General features: G+C 36.2%; 1 protein-coding gene across 2 annotated transcripts in view; it reads left to right on the top strand.

The window, feature by feature from the left end:
- The first annotated feature begins 751 nt into the window (after positions 1-751).
- LOC149791035 (malignant fibrous histiocytoma-amplified sequence 1 homolog) overlaps positions 752-14,631 on the top strand; it is a 32,613-nt gene continuing 18,733 nt past the window's right edge. For both annotated transcript variants that reach the window (XM_089972937.1, XM_089972936.1), the window contains exons 1-3: positions 752-856; positions 7,863-8,512; positions 11,331-13,053. In XM_089972937.1, coding sequence (XP_089829063.1) covers positions 7,889-8,512; positions 11,331-13,053 — 2,347 coding nt within the window. In that variant the 5' untranslated portion in view covers positions 752-856; positions 7,863-7,888. The remainder of the gene's footprint in view (positions 857-7,862; positions 8,513-11,330; positions 13,054-14,631) is intronic.

The following is a 14,631-nucleotide window of genomic DNA, read 5'->3' as shown; positions in this document are numbered from 1 at the left end:
TACTCTTTCTTGTGTTACTGTTTAATACAGCCTAAACAGGTAACAACACATATAAGTGGCAGGTTGTACTTTTGATCAAGGTAACAAGTTAACAACATAAACCCCTTCCCCCACCCAATCACACTGAATAATTTATATACAGAAATAGACCAGGTTGTCCACATGACATTTTATAGACCGGTTGAGATCCAAGGGATAAAAAAGGAATATAAATATACGAGTATACATAAGGTAGCCAAGACCTATAAAGTTAGATGCAGGTTATATATTTCTCTCCACTAAATATGCAATTAATCATTTTTCTTTTGCAAATACCACTGAAGATAATATCGTCGTATTTATTGTACTGTTTGTAGATGGAAAAAAAATCAAATTTCAAAATAGAGACCATTCAAGATAAATATTTTATTTGTTAGTCAATATGATAAGCTAGCTTAATATATGTATTCTCTTTGTGTGTGTGTGTGTTTTATTCTTTTTGTTTTATTTTTTTTTAATGATCATGATTTGTGTGAACATATACAACATAAAAAAATAAATAACTTCTTTACATTTTTTGTGATAAATAAATTTAATTCACTGACGTTCGAAATCTTTTGCCGATAGAGCGGAGGCTTAGAAAGTTGAAAAAAGAAAAACAGTGCAACAACAAACACAGCCTAGATTGCTCAGTCCCGCCTTTTTCTGTTACGTGTTCTCATACTACCTGCTAGGGTTTGAAATATACTTGTACAGGAAGTTGAAATCACCATCCATTTTGGACAGAAGTATATACAATGATGTGACAATGAGATGATAAATTACACATTTATAGCCTTAAAAATAGAAAAGGCAGTAATGATAAATATATATTGAGGTAATTATTTCCCGCATTCTCCATCAATATCGCAATGTCGGATGTAAATATCATAATTGTAAGAATGTTGATCGATAACATTATGGAGGTCACCAGGACGATTGTTGGAATTGCCTATCGCTATTGTACTTTTGTTTCGATTTCCCGATTTGTAAAAAATTTTTTTTTTTAACAGATAGTTATTATTCTTTTGATTGTGATTCTAATTATTTTGACCATCTCATTGAACGTCTTCTTTGTAGATCTCTGCCCATTTCTCATAGAAATAAATTTTTGAACACAGAAGCTCGAGGCGAGCTTAATGTTCAAGAAAAGCAATAAACTTAAGGAAAAAATCATATCGATTGACAAAATTTACTCAGATTTCCCCCATGACCCGTTCTAACAAAGGACCCAGTCTGTTTAGACCAGCAAGTAGTCCTACAACGTAAGACATATCACCCGATATTTTTGTCCTGGGGGTGATGGGTCTTACTGCCTAACTAATGGCGCTGTGTAGCGTGTTTTGATGTTGACTAACAGTATAACGAAAGTCAGATTTTCAGAAATATCACACAACTGATAACCAGTAAGGAAGCTTTCATACAAATTAAACATATAATGTTTTTGTGAGACTTTACTTACCCTGATGTCTTTTCTTTAATCAAATTCTCACCCAAGAAATGGACCTGTTTTCAAGTTTTGTTGGCCCACATTTCAGTTGGCTGGAAGAGTGTCGATATATGGTGCCACATGTGTGAGATATTCCTGAAACTTTGACTACTAGTTTCGATTTCAACAACCTCAGAACATGCTATACAAGCCCGTTATTTTGGAAAGTAAGACATAGAACTTAAACAAAACCAACATGTGCTATGTCTTACATTGTAGGACTAGACCAACAAGTACCACCATGTCGAACAATTCTGTGTGTCAGGAAATTCTGCGCAACAATACATCATTTCTGTTAACATTGGATCACATGCTATTTTGGGTCGAAAATCCATTTTATACCAAGAAAGAACAATCATACTTTAATAAGAAAAGTGATATTCATAAAGTGTAAAAAAATATCCCACATTTTGAATTGAAAGGCATATAAAAATATGATTTCTAAATGTCAACATGAAGACCCACTCTATGACCATCTTAAATCTGTAACACAGAAAATCTTGATTGCTATGTATCTTTTAGAATCATGCAAGTAAATACATTATATAAAGATGGAAATGTATACCTTAAAAATTCTGTACATCTTAATCCAAGTTTCCAGTTTTGCAAGAAGTTGTCCCACACGTACAATATTGTCTGTTCCCCAACATGTTCACTTGCTGCAAGAACGGCATTCTCAAGAAATTTCCCAGTGTATAGACTGTTTCTAAATTCTTAAATAATTCTTTACCATTAACAAAACATTGCAAACACATTACATCTATTCATTGTTGTTTCTTTTCCCAGAGGTCTTGCTAGGATTTTAAAATTAGGAGCCCAGGACCAGGACTCCCATTTTTGTAAAAGTAGGAGTCCCACCAGCAAAAGTTGCAGTCTCCTCCCAGAAAACTGTGCATATTATAAGAACTATTGGTTGCCACTGAGTTTAATTTCTACAGTCTTTATAACAGTGACATAGCTCTTGTTTTTCCATCAGGGTGAGTCTGAGTTTTGTCAATCCAAGGAAGGTCTTATTCAAAGCACTAAGCTAGGCATCACACACTTCTTACACTTGTCTACTGTCCCATTCAAACTATCACTTCTAACAACTTTAGCACTCTCCTGAATCTCATTACAATCTTTGTCAGTTTTCCATTGAACACCAAAATATTCATTCAAGTCTAAGTCTCAACATGTCATGATTCCGAGGTCAAGTGCACTGCTTATTCCGCTACACTCAGAAATGAACACAATAATGAAAGCTAAAGTTTTTTATTTGATGTACTGTTATCAATGACCACATGTATATCTCTGGGTTTTTCTGCCTCTGAGTTCAAGCATTGTAAATATCAGTACATTTTCCCACTCAGCTGCCAATCAAATTCTGTCATTCAGTGTATCCCCCAGGGGTGTAAAACTGAGGGTAAATAAAACCTCTTGGTGTCAGAACTGGGGGTCAAATAAAAAATGTGGGGGTCAAAAATATACTAACAAATTTTCATCCAACTCGTACTTTTTCAGCTTGAAATAGGATATTGCAACTTGCACAACATGCTCTCTCTCTCTCTAAACATACAAATAAACCAACATGCACAATTAACAAACAAATACATTGTCCATTCAAAGAATAATTATATTAGTTCATTTTTCTTTTAAAATCTTACTTTTAACAGTCTCCTTATAATCTTTTAGAAGCAATATTATAGACCAACATATTACATACAAGCCAATACAAAAAGCCCAATAAATCTTTTTAACCGAATGGCAGTCAATTTACTGCCTGTCATAAAATGTGTACTATCATCGGTTTCATTGTACTTCGTCCTAGAACAAATTTATCCAAAAATCAAGGAGGCTAATGATTCATCTTGTTTCAAATAAGTTACACTTGAACTTTAAGGTCTTTCTTTTATTGCATCAAAGTTGAAAACCAATAAAGTCTGCAATGACCCCCTGACTGTGTAATCCAAATGCATTTGTCTCGGCAAGTTGACTGATTCCTTTGTTGTGAAAGAATGTCTTGGGTTAATATGTGTTCTCCAGATATCTTGTGGTGAACGAGGGCAGATTTGTTAAAATTCTTATACCCTGTCATGAAAGGATTATTCACTTTTGCAGTCTTGGCAATCACGCTGTCGGAAGTCACACCGGTAATCCTAATGGATGTGCCTTATTCCCGTCAAGGGAATTATTATCTCCATTTTTCTTTAAAGTTAGATCCACAGTTACTCTTTTGTGTTCTGCTTCTTTCGCTTTCTTCGCTAATGATTTTTAGTGCACAACGTTTTAATCTGGAGATCACTTTCTAGTGCAACAAGCACTGAGGTTAAACATCAAGATGACATCTTGCAGAGCTTAATGGAAATCGCATGAGAGCTCGCGAGATTAGGGGAAGCTACTCTATCATAACATTGCCTATGCTAGTTTGGTTCCTTATTTCGTATGTTCCATGTGTTCAACTCCGCTATACAAATAGAGGAGCCCAACACAGGGAGTAAACAAAGCGAGGAACCAGTCAATGCCTATGCTTGAAGTATACTCGATGCCAACCTTCGTCCAACACATTGGATATTAAATAAATCCTGATCACATTATGCGAATCCCTTGCGTCAAAAAAATGCATGGTAACAAAATGTGTGCGTCAATTTTCTCCAGCATGCGTCCATGACGCACAGATGTGCATAAAGGGAAACACTGGTCATTGTAAATATCAGCACAGATAATTGATCAACACTTTTCTTACAAAGCATGTAACTCCAGTATGACTGGCAAGCCTTTGAATTTTGCTGCCCATTTATTACATGCATGTGGAGGACTCCTGCCTAATTGATTTTCTGTGTCCCCAATAAAAAAATTGTCATCCAGATATGTGTGATTAAGTGTTTCCGAGACATCTGTCTTCCACATAATAGCTTATTTTTTTATAAAATGTTGAACTTGACAAATTTTGTTACAAAATCAGTTTAGTCTGCTTTATATCTTTTGCCATTTATTGGCTTTATTATGTTGAATTTTGTAAAACTAGCTGTAAACCTGCCCTAATTACTTGACTGAAATGTTGACAGAAACAGTCAAAAGTAATGTATTTCATTTCTATAGCCTGATGGATAAACATTACATTTTTCAAAGCTGTGCACAGAATAGGCAGACATATTGCGAGTCATGAAAACATGGGGATGGTATACTGTATCCAAAATTACTATTTTTTTTTTAACAGAATATTCTGGTGACACTTGCCTCTTTTCACATGGTAAGCATTGCAGTATTCTATTTTCGTCAGTCGGTCGAATTTGGTAAGCGTTTTGCTTCAGTATTGGAGACAGAAACCTTAGGTGTGCAGAAATGCCAGACAGCATTGTATGTTGCCACTTGTTTTCTCCTTCTTACATTACGGGTAGCGGAGACCATCACTGTATGGCTGTATTCCATACTGAAGTTTTACACTGTTTCAGCCTCCTATCACTTGTATTGTATAGTATGCTCTCTAGAAATTAATACATTTATTTCGACTGCACTTGGATTGTGGATGGTAAGTAAAATCTCGCTACTTTTGACCCATTGCTGTTTTTAAATTGCTGATGCATGCGTGGATAGCAGCATCACCCCAAGGCAAGAATAATGTCTGGAAACCGTCACAAGGAATTGTCCAATGCTTAGGATGGAGATGAGGTTAGATAGGCCATCACGGCAGAATTTGGAGAGAGAGAGATGACATTTTTTAAAATAAAAAATGAAAACTACTGAGATAACAAAATATGCTAAATAATAATAATAATAATAAATAAATAATATTAATTTATTATTGTTATTAATAGCAGTATTTTCAGTGAAATTTAATCATATCTACAATGGTATTATTGAATAGCAGACATAACATGTATACATGCATATGTATGCATACATTATTAATACATACATGTTAGTACTTAACACAACTTCTAACTAGATCATTTTTAGTGTAAACATCAAATATTGTTTACAAATGTATGCATCAATGCAAGAGAATACATACATATGTACATAAATACATGCAGGCACATACATACGTACATACATATATGCACCTTTTTACATCACATCATAAATTAGCATCAATATGCTATAATTTGCTTCCCTTTTGTCAGCTTTTTTGGATAATTTTTGTTGTTGTGGGATATGTAAATATCATATTCCTTATGATAGTCTTTGCTCTGAACTGCTGAAATCTGTATGGTACTTCTCGGGGATTTTTTGTAAGAGCTCATCATCCTTCAGTAATGAGAAATGTCTTTCTTATCCTTGAAATGTTTGATTTGATCCCTTAAGAGAAATCACAGGGAGATACCATTGGGTTTTTCAGCATTTCAGAGCAGTAAGTATTGTAAAGAACACAGACATTTACACATCCCGCCTAAAAAATTATCCCCAAAATTTGGGAAAACTTGGCTGGATCTAACTGCAGCTGGATACATGAGACTGCTGTACAAGAAGACATTGATATATTAGACACTTAAGAGAAAGAAGTAACTTTAACAGTAATACATAGTTGTTTACATGTTAATAAGTTGCGTTTTTACACAAATCAGATAGTGTTTTTAATCAGACTATGCATGGTTAGATATTTGTGCAACAAACTTATAACCTGTATTTTTAAACTCTGTGTTTAGTTTAGGGGCCCCAAGTGGCTGAGTGGTCTAAAGCGCTCACCGTTCCAGATCACTGTCATCTCACCTCTGCATGGGTTCGAGCCTCAGATTCGGCCAATGTGGGTACAAGAGAAAGCTTGCCAGTAGCTTCTTGTGGGTTGGTGGTTCTTCCGGAGGACTTCCCGGGTTTTTCCTCCACGATTTGTACCGGCCGCCATGTATAGCCTATCATGTGCTGGAAAATGGCATTAAACCCCACTACAACAACAACAACAACTGTGTTTACTTTAGACTGTGAATTTTGACAAATAAAATAGTGGATTCGTGTTGTGCATTTACACTTAGTTTCATTGCATTCTTTGCATATTTCTAGTAAAACATTAAACTTGATTAATTTTTTAGTGAGCTTGTAAAAAGTAACATACCAACATAGAGTACAATTGGCATTCTCTTCATCGCCTACTCCATAAGATTATTATAAGTAGATACATACATACATACATACATACATACATGAGTCAACAATTTAAAAAAGATCATTATTAGATGTATGCTTAAATTTTCTGTTCTAAAAGGGTTTAATACTAAAAAAGTAAGTGTTCTGAAGGATTTAATGTAGTGGGTCAAAAGGAGAGGGATTTTACTTGCCATCTGCGATCCAAGGTCAGTCAGAATAAATTTATTGATTTCTAGTGAGTGTCAGATAGTCAGAAGTGATAGGAGGCTGAAACATTGTAAAACTTAAGTATTTAATACAGCCCAACAGCGTTGGTCTCTGCTACCAGTAATGTCAGAAAAAAAAGTGGAGACCTACTTGCAGGTCTACCTGTCTATCATACTTTAAGAGACAAGATAAGTGACTTCCAAAAACATCGTTTCATGCCGACCCTTGATCTCCTTCTGCTATTTCTGGCTTTGAATGCACATAACCACAATCTATGGCTTGATTTACTACTGAAATTTTTTCTTTTCATCAAGCTATCAGTGATTTTTCTGCATTGCACCAAACTGAAGTTACGGGCTCTGAAATGTACGAATTGTGCAACATTTGCCTGCCGGGACAAACTTACACAAATGCAGTGTGCTTTATTTACTGAGAGATCCATTTTAATTATTTTGTTATCTGCCATAGACCTGTCACAGTTTTTTTGTGGGGCTAAACCTATGCATTTTTGATGATTTTGTCATATTAAAAACTGAACTTACTGATATAATTTTTATGTATTTGTACAAAGGATATTATGGGTTATGAGTGAGTTTTTTCCCTTTACATTTCTATGTAATAAACCCTAATTTGAGGAAAAAATACTTAGTCAAGAGTTGCACACAAAGGTGTAAATTTTCAAGTGATTTTGTATTGATTTTATCATTAGTTTGTTAAAAACTCAGTTTTTCATAAAGATCAGTACTCAAAATTTTCACAAGCAATCGTCATTATGACACCAAATTATTCTCTTTCTAATTAAGGGACAAACATGACTGTTTATCTGCTTCTACTTCAGTTGTAAACATGATTATTTACAAGTTTACCGCTTTCAAATTTTGCCTTTTTTTCCTTTTTCCACTTTATCTGTAATTTACCAGCTTTGGTAAGATACTTTTAAGGCATGTTGATAGTAAATGGAGAAACTTGAAATGAATTGTATCATCATGATTTCACTCTTGATAAGTGCTTATGAAACAAATAATAAAAAAGTAAGTTTATATGTATATTATGCATATTATACAACATGGTACATTTTCCTTTACAGGTGAAAATGAGCTGGCAAACAGCAGAATGACTGCAGCTAGTCAGGCTTCAGAGGTACTGAAGCAGTATTTGGTGCCAGGAACCAATGGTGAGGGGGACAGTCTGCTTGTCCCAGAAGGAAAATACAAAGGATGGATCCCCCGTAGTCTGTTTGATATGCAACTTGAATGTCTAAGTCTACCCTTTCTTAGACTGCTCTCCTTCCCTGTTGGTGGTACATCCTTTGGCCAGCTTGTCTCAATGAAGAGATTTAATGGGGTTGGAAATTACCTGACACGGCTTCCGAATTCCTTCTGCACATGTCAGAACCTTGTACAACTCAATCTAAGCTACAATTATTTCACCACCATCCCATCCCCAATTTTCCAATTAGCACGGCTTGTTGAGCTGAATTTCAATGAGAATGATATAGATGATATCAGTTCTGATATTGGCAAACTGGTGCAGCTGCGGGTTTTGAACCTCAGTGGAAACCTTCTTCACAGCCTGCCAGTTGAACTCGCAGACTGCAAGCATCTTGAGAGGCTGGACCTGTCCAGGAAGTGGTATCCCAAAGGTGGCTTTACTGTGCTTCCAGAAGCTGTTTGTAAGCTGAGAGAGTTGTCTTACCTTGATGTCAGCTGGCATCAAATCCACACCATACCAGACCAGGTCAGTATGCAGTGATGGAATATATGTAGTTATTGATTGCTGAGACTGTATATGACTGTAAATGAGGTTCCAGTAAGAAAAACAGTAGCAGAAGAGGTTGAAATAGTAGCAAGGGATGCAGTGGGCAGGATCCCTGTGGGGGGTAAATGATGAAATGCCTTTAGCAGTGGCTTGTAGTGTGCAAAGGCCTCTCTTCCCTTCTGCCCTGAAACAACTGAGATGGGTTGTTTGTATCAGCTTAATTTCGATTTTCTCTCCATGATGGAGGAATGTGAAATGTATCTGAAAATATTTTGGCTTGTTTATAAAATTTGTATACAATTCATATTGGCAATTCATATGTTTTTGTTTTTATTCCTGGATAATTTTATTGGTTCTTTCCCAATTAATAAGGAAGAAAGGTGTGATGTAGCATTGTAGGTTTAAAGACATTCATATTGATACTGTATCATTGCAAAATGTCTAACTTTCTCACTTCATTGCTGGCAGATATCTCCACTCCTGATCTTGATTGGGTGTAAAAGGAACAAACTGAGTATTTATGGTTCTCTTTGACAGAGAATGAATCATGTTTCAGCAGATGTTACCAGTAATGTTGACTCACTCACTTCACAAATGCTAAAACTTCTTCAATGAGAGTGATGCAGAATGCGAAGAAAGCAAAGTCTTATTGACATGGGCTTTTCACCAAAGTTCTATAATGTCTAGTTTGTTGTAAATAAAGATTGTTCTGCTTTGACATCCAATATGGCCACCACAGCAACCATCTTGAAAATCTTTTTATTGCTACTCCTCGTGAATGGAAAGTCATATCAGAATGAGGTTTTACTAAATTCCTTCTTATGGTATATAGTTGGTCTTGAATAAAAAATAAAAATATGTCAGTCAGATATCCAGTATGGTTGATGTTTGTAAACAATATAGCTGAGAAATCTGTCAATATTTATCTTGATGCAGTTTTGTGTCATGCAGACTTGCATTTTCATGGTTTTTGTCTTATTTACTTCTTATTTAGCTTCACTGATTATACCAGGAGAGTTTACAGGGTAGTCTGGTGTCCACTGTCTGCCCATCTGTTAGCACAAGATTGTTAACACTACTTCTAAACTCCTTGTACAATTTACATGAAACATCACATGCACATTTATCCCATGCTTCAGTTGGTCTTGAATGAAAATGGTGTTGTTCGGACATCCAGTCATGTTATTGCTACTCCTCCTAAATGACTGGCCAGCACGGGGTTTGCACTGAAAGACGTCTTATGGTGTCTAGTTGGTCCTGAATGAAAATCATGTTCAGGCATCTGGTATGGCTGGCACACTGGCCGTCTTGAAATACTTGTTATTACTATTTTCTCCTGAGTGACTGGTCATATCTGCATCATTTTTCAATGAAGGACTTGTGATGTCTAGTTGGCTGAATATGAAAATGGTGTTGATCTGACTTTCAGCATGGCTACCACAATGGCCATCTTGAAAATCTTGTTATTGCTACTATTCTAGATGCCTGTTCATATTGATGTTTTTCTTTCATCAAAAGACATGATGTCTAGTTGGTCCAAAATGGATATGGTACCAATCTGATACCGACCATGGCGCATCTTGATAATCTTGTGCTCGTTACTTTTTCTAAATGGGTAGTCATATCAATGTTTTCCATTTTGTATGATTTATTGTTGATCCTAAATGAAAATGGAGCCAATCTGACACAATATTTAATTTTAAAATCTTGTTATTGCTGAAAAATATCTCTTGCTTTCAATACACATCAGTTAAGGGGCACTGAGTGGATGCTGGTCTAAAGTGTTCACTGTTCCAGATCACTGTTATTTCACCTGTCTGCATGGGTTTGATTCTCAGGCTGGGCTAATGTGGGTACTAAAGAATGCCTGCCAGTAGCTTGTAGGTCGGTGGTTCTTCCCTGTGTTTTTCCAGGGTTCTTCCTCCACTAGTTATACTGCCTGCCATATACAGCCTATCTTGTGTTGAAAAATGGTGTTAAACCCTACAAGAACAACAACAACACATCACTTAAAATGAAGGAAGAAATTGTCTTGTCTTGAATTTCTAGAAATTCTTTTCAGCCAGTAGAGCATCAGACCCTTCAAGGGGTTATTAACAGAGTTATGGGCCTTATTAGTGATTTCATATTTTCCTAAAGGAAGTTGCTTATAACCAGCCCATCATATAAATCATTGAATATATCCTGATTGTTCAAATTCACTTTTGACAGAGTTATCAGCAATGTCCATCAACCATGAAATAATCTGTTATTAATAATAATAATAATAATAATAATAATATTTATAATGCAAGTTACTTATATACAGCATAACTTGTGAATCATTCAAAATATCCCCTTGTAATCTCATATAAACACTGCCTCCTAGATTTTGATGTAAACATACCTTTTAGAGTATTCATCATTTATGTTCCATTTTTTTTACAGTGTATGGACCTTGTTGATACAGTGTAGACATCGTTTAAATTCAGATGTCTTCTCCTCTTTATTTTGAGCAGAGTTATGGCCCTTGTTTATGCTTTTAGTGTGTGCCCTTTTGTTACTCACCTTTTCGAATGTATGCAGACTCTTAAGTTAACTTGGGCTTTGCACATTATTAAAGACAAATCTTTTGAAAAATGTAAACATTGGACCCCATAAGATAATAATTTATCTCCATTTAATATTTGTATACATGAAACAATTAATTTAAGAATGTGTACAATAGTTACAGGCCATAACAGTATTGCAAAAGAGAATATAATAGGGCATTGATGTTTTATGAGGGTAACATATCTATTTATTTCTCTTTTTTTAGGTTAGTGAAATGTCACAACTGCAGACATTGAAGATGAAAGGAAATTTCTTGAAGCATGTCTCCAAAAATATCATTGACTGCAAACAGCTAAAGTACCTAGACCTGACTGGGGCCATGAAACTCAACTCGTGGATTCCAGCCGAGATTTTTCTTCTCAGCAACTTACAGATACTGGACCTTACAAACAATTACTTTACGGAGATCTCGTCAGAAGTCATGGGTCTAACATGCTTGAAGAAATTCATCATGAGAAGGAATGCACTTCTTAGACTTCCAAAGGAATTGTTCACACTAAAACACCTAGAATACCTTGATCTTAGTGAGAGTTACTTGGAAGAGATACCGAGCTGTGTTTCTAATCTAAAGATGTTAAAAGGGTTGTACTTGTGTCATAATAAAATCCAGTGTCTCCCTGATGAGATTTGTAATTGTGAAAATCTTCTTGAACTCCAGCTGCATGAGAATATACTGGAGTATCTTCCAGATAAATTATACAAGCTTAGAAAACTTGAGGAACTGACTCTAGACAATAATAAATTAAAACGCCTGCCATTGATGTTAGACAAGCTTGTACGTTTACAGGAAACAGGGAGAATCAGTCTCACAAATAATCAGTTGAGTGTTCCCCCACAGGCCATCTGTGAACAAGGGATCAATTCTCTTTATGGATACTTGAAAGAGTTACGAATCTGCGAGGCGAAACATCGCAGGAAAATGATTCTTATTGGAGCATCCCAAGCTGGTAAGACCAGTTTGCGCAATGCTCTTATACTGGGCCGATCTAAGCTCACTGCTGAACATGAAAGAACATGGGTGATGGAGCGCCATTTATGGGAACCAGAGGCAGACTTACGCATTCAGATTCTAGATTTTGGTGGACATCACATTTATTCAGCAGCTCACCATATGTTTTTAACTCCAGAAGCACTGCATCTTGTGGTCTTTGATGTTAGCAGGTATTGTCCAGATTTGTATGATGACCTGGTTGGCAATTGGATTGAGGCAGTCACAGATCGTGCACCCGGTGCTTCAATTATGTTAGTTTGCACTCATTCAGATTTAGTGTCAAGAGAGGAGATTGAGGAAAAAATACAGGACATTCTTGATAAAATGCATACGGAAGAAAAGAGCAAGCTTGGTGGTCTCAAGACAGAGTTACAGCGACTTGAGTCAGAGCTACAGCATGCTACAGTCCGTGAGTCTGGTGAAAAGTTCAATGATGTTGCTGTTGAAAGAATGAGAGACAAAGCCAACTATTTGAGACGGATATTAACCACTAGAGTGACATTGCCCAACATGATTTATGTTGTGAGTTGTGCGGAGGAGCTTACTGGAGTGCATGACTTACAGTTGAACCTATTTAGCATGCTGCAGAATTCGGAGGAACGTCCATTGCCTCAGTCATGGTACAAGTTCCTCACAGTTCTTCAGGAACAAAAGGCTAGAATATTAAGCTGGTCTCAGACACTGGCAATCTTTGAAAGAACAATGAAGAACATGAACCAGTCAATGTACATGTTACAGGGTTCACCAGAGAAAAGCATGGCAATGGTGTTGAAATACTTGCATGTGACAGGGGAAATACTCTGGTACCAGGATAACCCTGAGCTGAGCCAAATCGTGTTTCATCGCCCAGAAACACTTGTAGAGATGCTGAGGACTATATTCCGTCATGACTACAAGGAGGCGATTAAATACCAAGAGAATTATGGACAGCTGGCAGGTATGTACATGAAACAGCTGAATAAAGAGGTCAGAATTGAAGAAGACAGTTTATCATTCTTGGCCATTGTGAGACAAACATGACAGGAAAATGTATACTTATTGCAGTTGAAACTCTACAGTTAGGTATTTCTAATCAGAATAATAAAATTTCATAACCAACAATAATTGACCCTCTTCAGACAGGAGATAACCACACCTCATTAACTTTATTTGGCTGTTTCATAGTCACCATCAGGTTTCCCAATAGCCTGGAACCTGTTTCATGACCATTTCTCATGATGCATGCAAAATTCTATGAGAAATATACAAGTGCAAAAGCAGTCTCATCAAAAGAAGAAACAAAAATAAAGAAACCTCTGTTATCTTCATCTTTGTGAATATGTAACCAGTATCTTGGTGAAAGAAAATTTGATGATCTTCTGAAGGTCTTAATTCCCATTGAACTTTGCAGTCTTTACCTCTATTAACAGGGGCCCTGAGAGGCAGAGTGGTTTAAAGCACTAACTGTCACGAATCACTGCCATCTCACCTCTGTCTGCATTGGTTCAAGTCTCAGGCTCTGCCAGTGTGGGAATGTGAGAAAGGTTGCTGGTAGCTTCTTGTGGGTTGGTGTTTTTTTCTGGGGTTTTCCTGGGTTCTTCCTCCACCATATACTGACTGTCCTGTATAGCCTATCATGTGCTGATAAACCTGACAACAACCTCAATTAACATTATACTTTAAGTTTTGGCACTTCTTGCCCACCAGCAAGTGGACTATTTGTCAGCAGATGCCATCTTACCAGAGAAGTCGTATGCAAGGTTAATAATGAAACTACAGAAATGAAGAGAAATTTTGAATCTAATCTTGTAGTGATCATGGACTGAAATCTGAATGTTGCTACACTATTAAGATGAGTATGGCCAGATACATAGCTCTTGACAGTGACATTAAATTTCATTAACTAGTATGTTTGTGGTGTTACATATGAGGTATAGTGTGCAGTTCTGATTCAGTGGGACTTGGACATAAACAGTTATGAAAACCAATCAAATGATTATTAGTGGAGTGTGTAAGTGAAAATGCAGAGATCTATTTGACTCCAAATGGATTTAAAAAACCATACATTTTATATTTGAGGAAGAAGGCATGGGAAAGAAAGTTAAAATGATGAAAACAGATTTGCTATGAATTAAAACAAATTTGCTAAGAATGAAAACAGATTTGCAAAGAAAACTCTCACTGAACAGAGGAGAAATGATGTAATACTGTAAATTAACTGAACTTTGTAGTCTTTTCTCTTTTGTTTTTCTTTACATTTAGATTGGCATCAGCATGCCAGTTTTAGCTGTACTGGTCACAAACCAGAAGAGCTTGTGGGATGGCCTTCACACACTCATATTCATTCCATGACCTAGTTGGTCTTAAATGAAAATGCTGACATTCAATATGGCCATCACAGAATCCATATTGAACATCTTGCTATTAGTATAGCTTCCTAATGAATGGTTTCATCAACATGGAATGTTTACTACAAGATGTTTAGATGGTCCTACATGATAATGGAGATGATTGCACGTTCCTTATGGCCACCATG

This window comes from Sinohyriopsis cumingii, chromosome 10, assembly GCF_028554795.1.
Source record: "Sinohyriopsis cumingii isolate HCF-2022 chromosome 10, ASM2855479v2, whole genome shotgun sequence".
In the NCBI taxonomy this organism is placed as follows: Eukaryota; Metazoa; Mollusca; class Bivalvia; order Unionida; family Unionidae; genus Sinohyriopsis; species Sinohyriopsis cumingii.
This window is presented reverse-complemented; position numbering and strand designations above follow the sequence as displayed.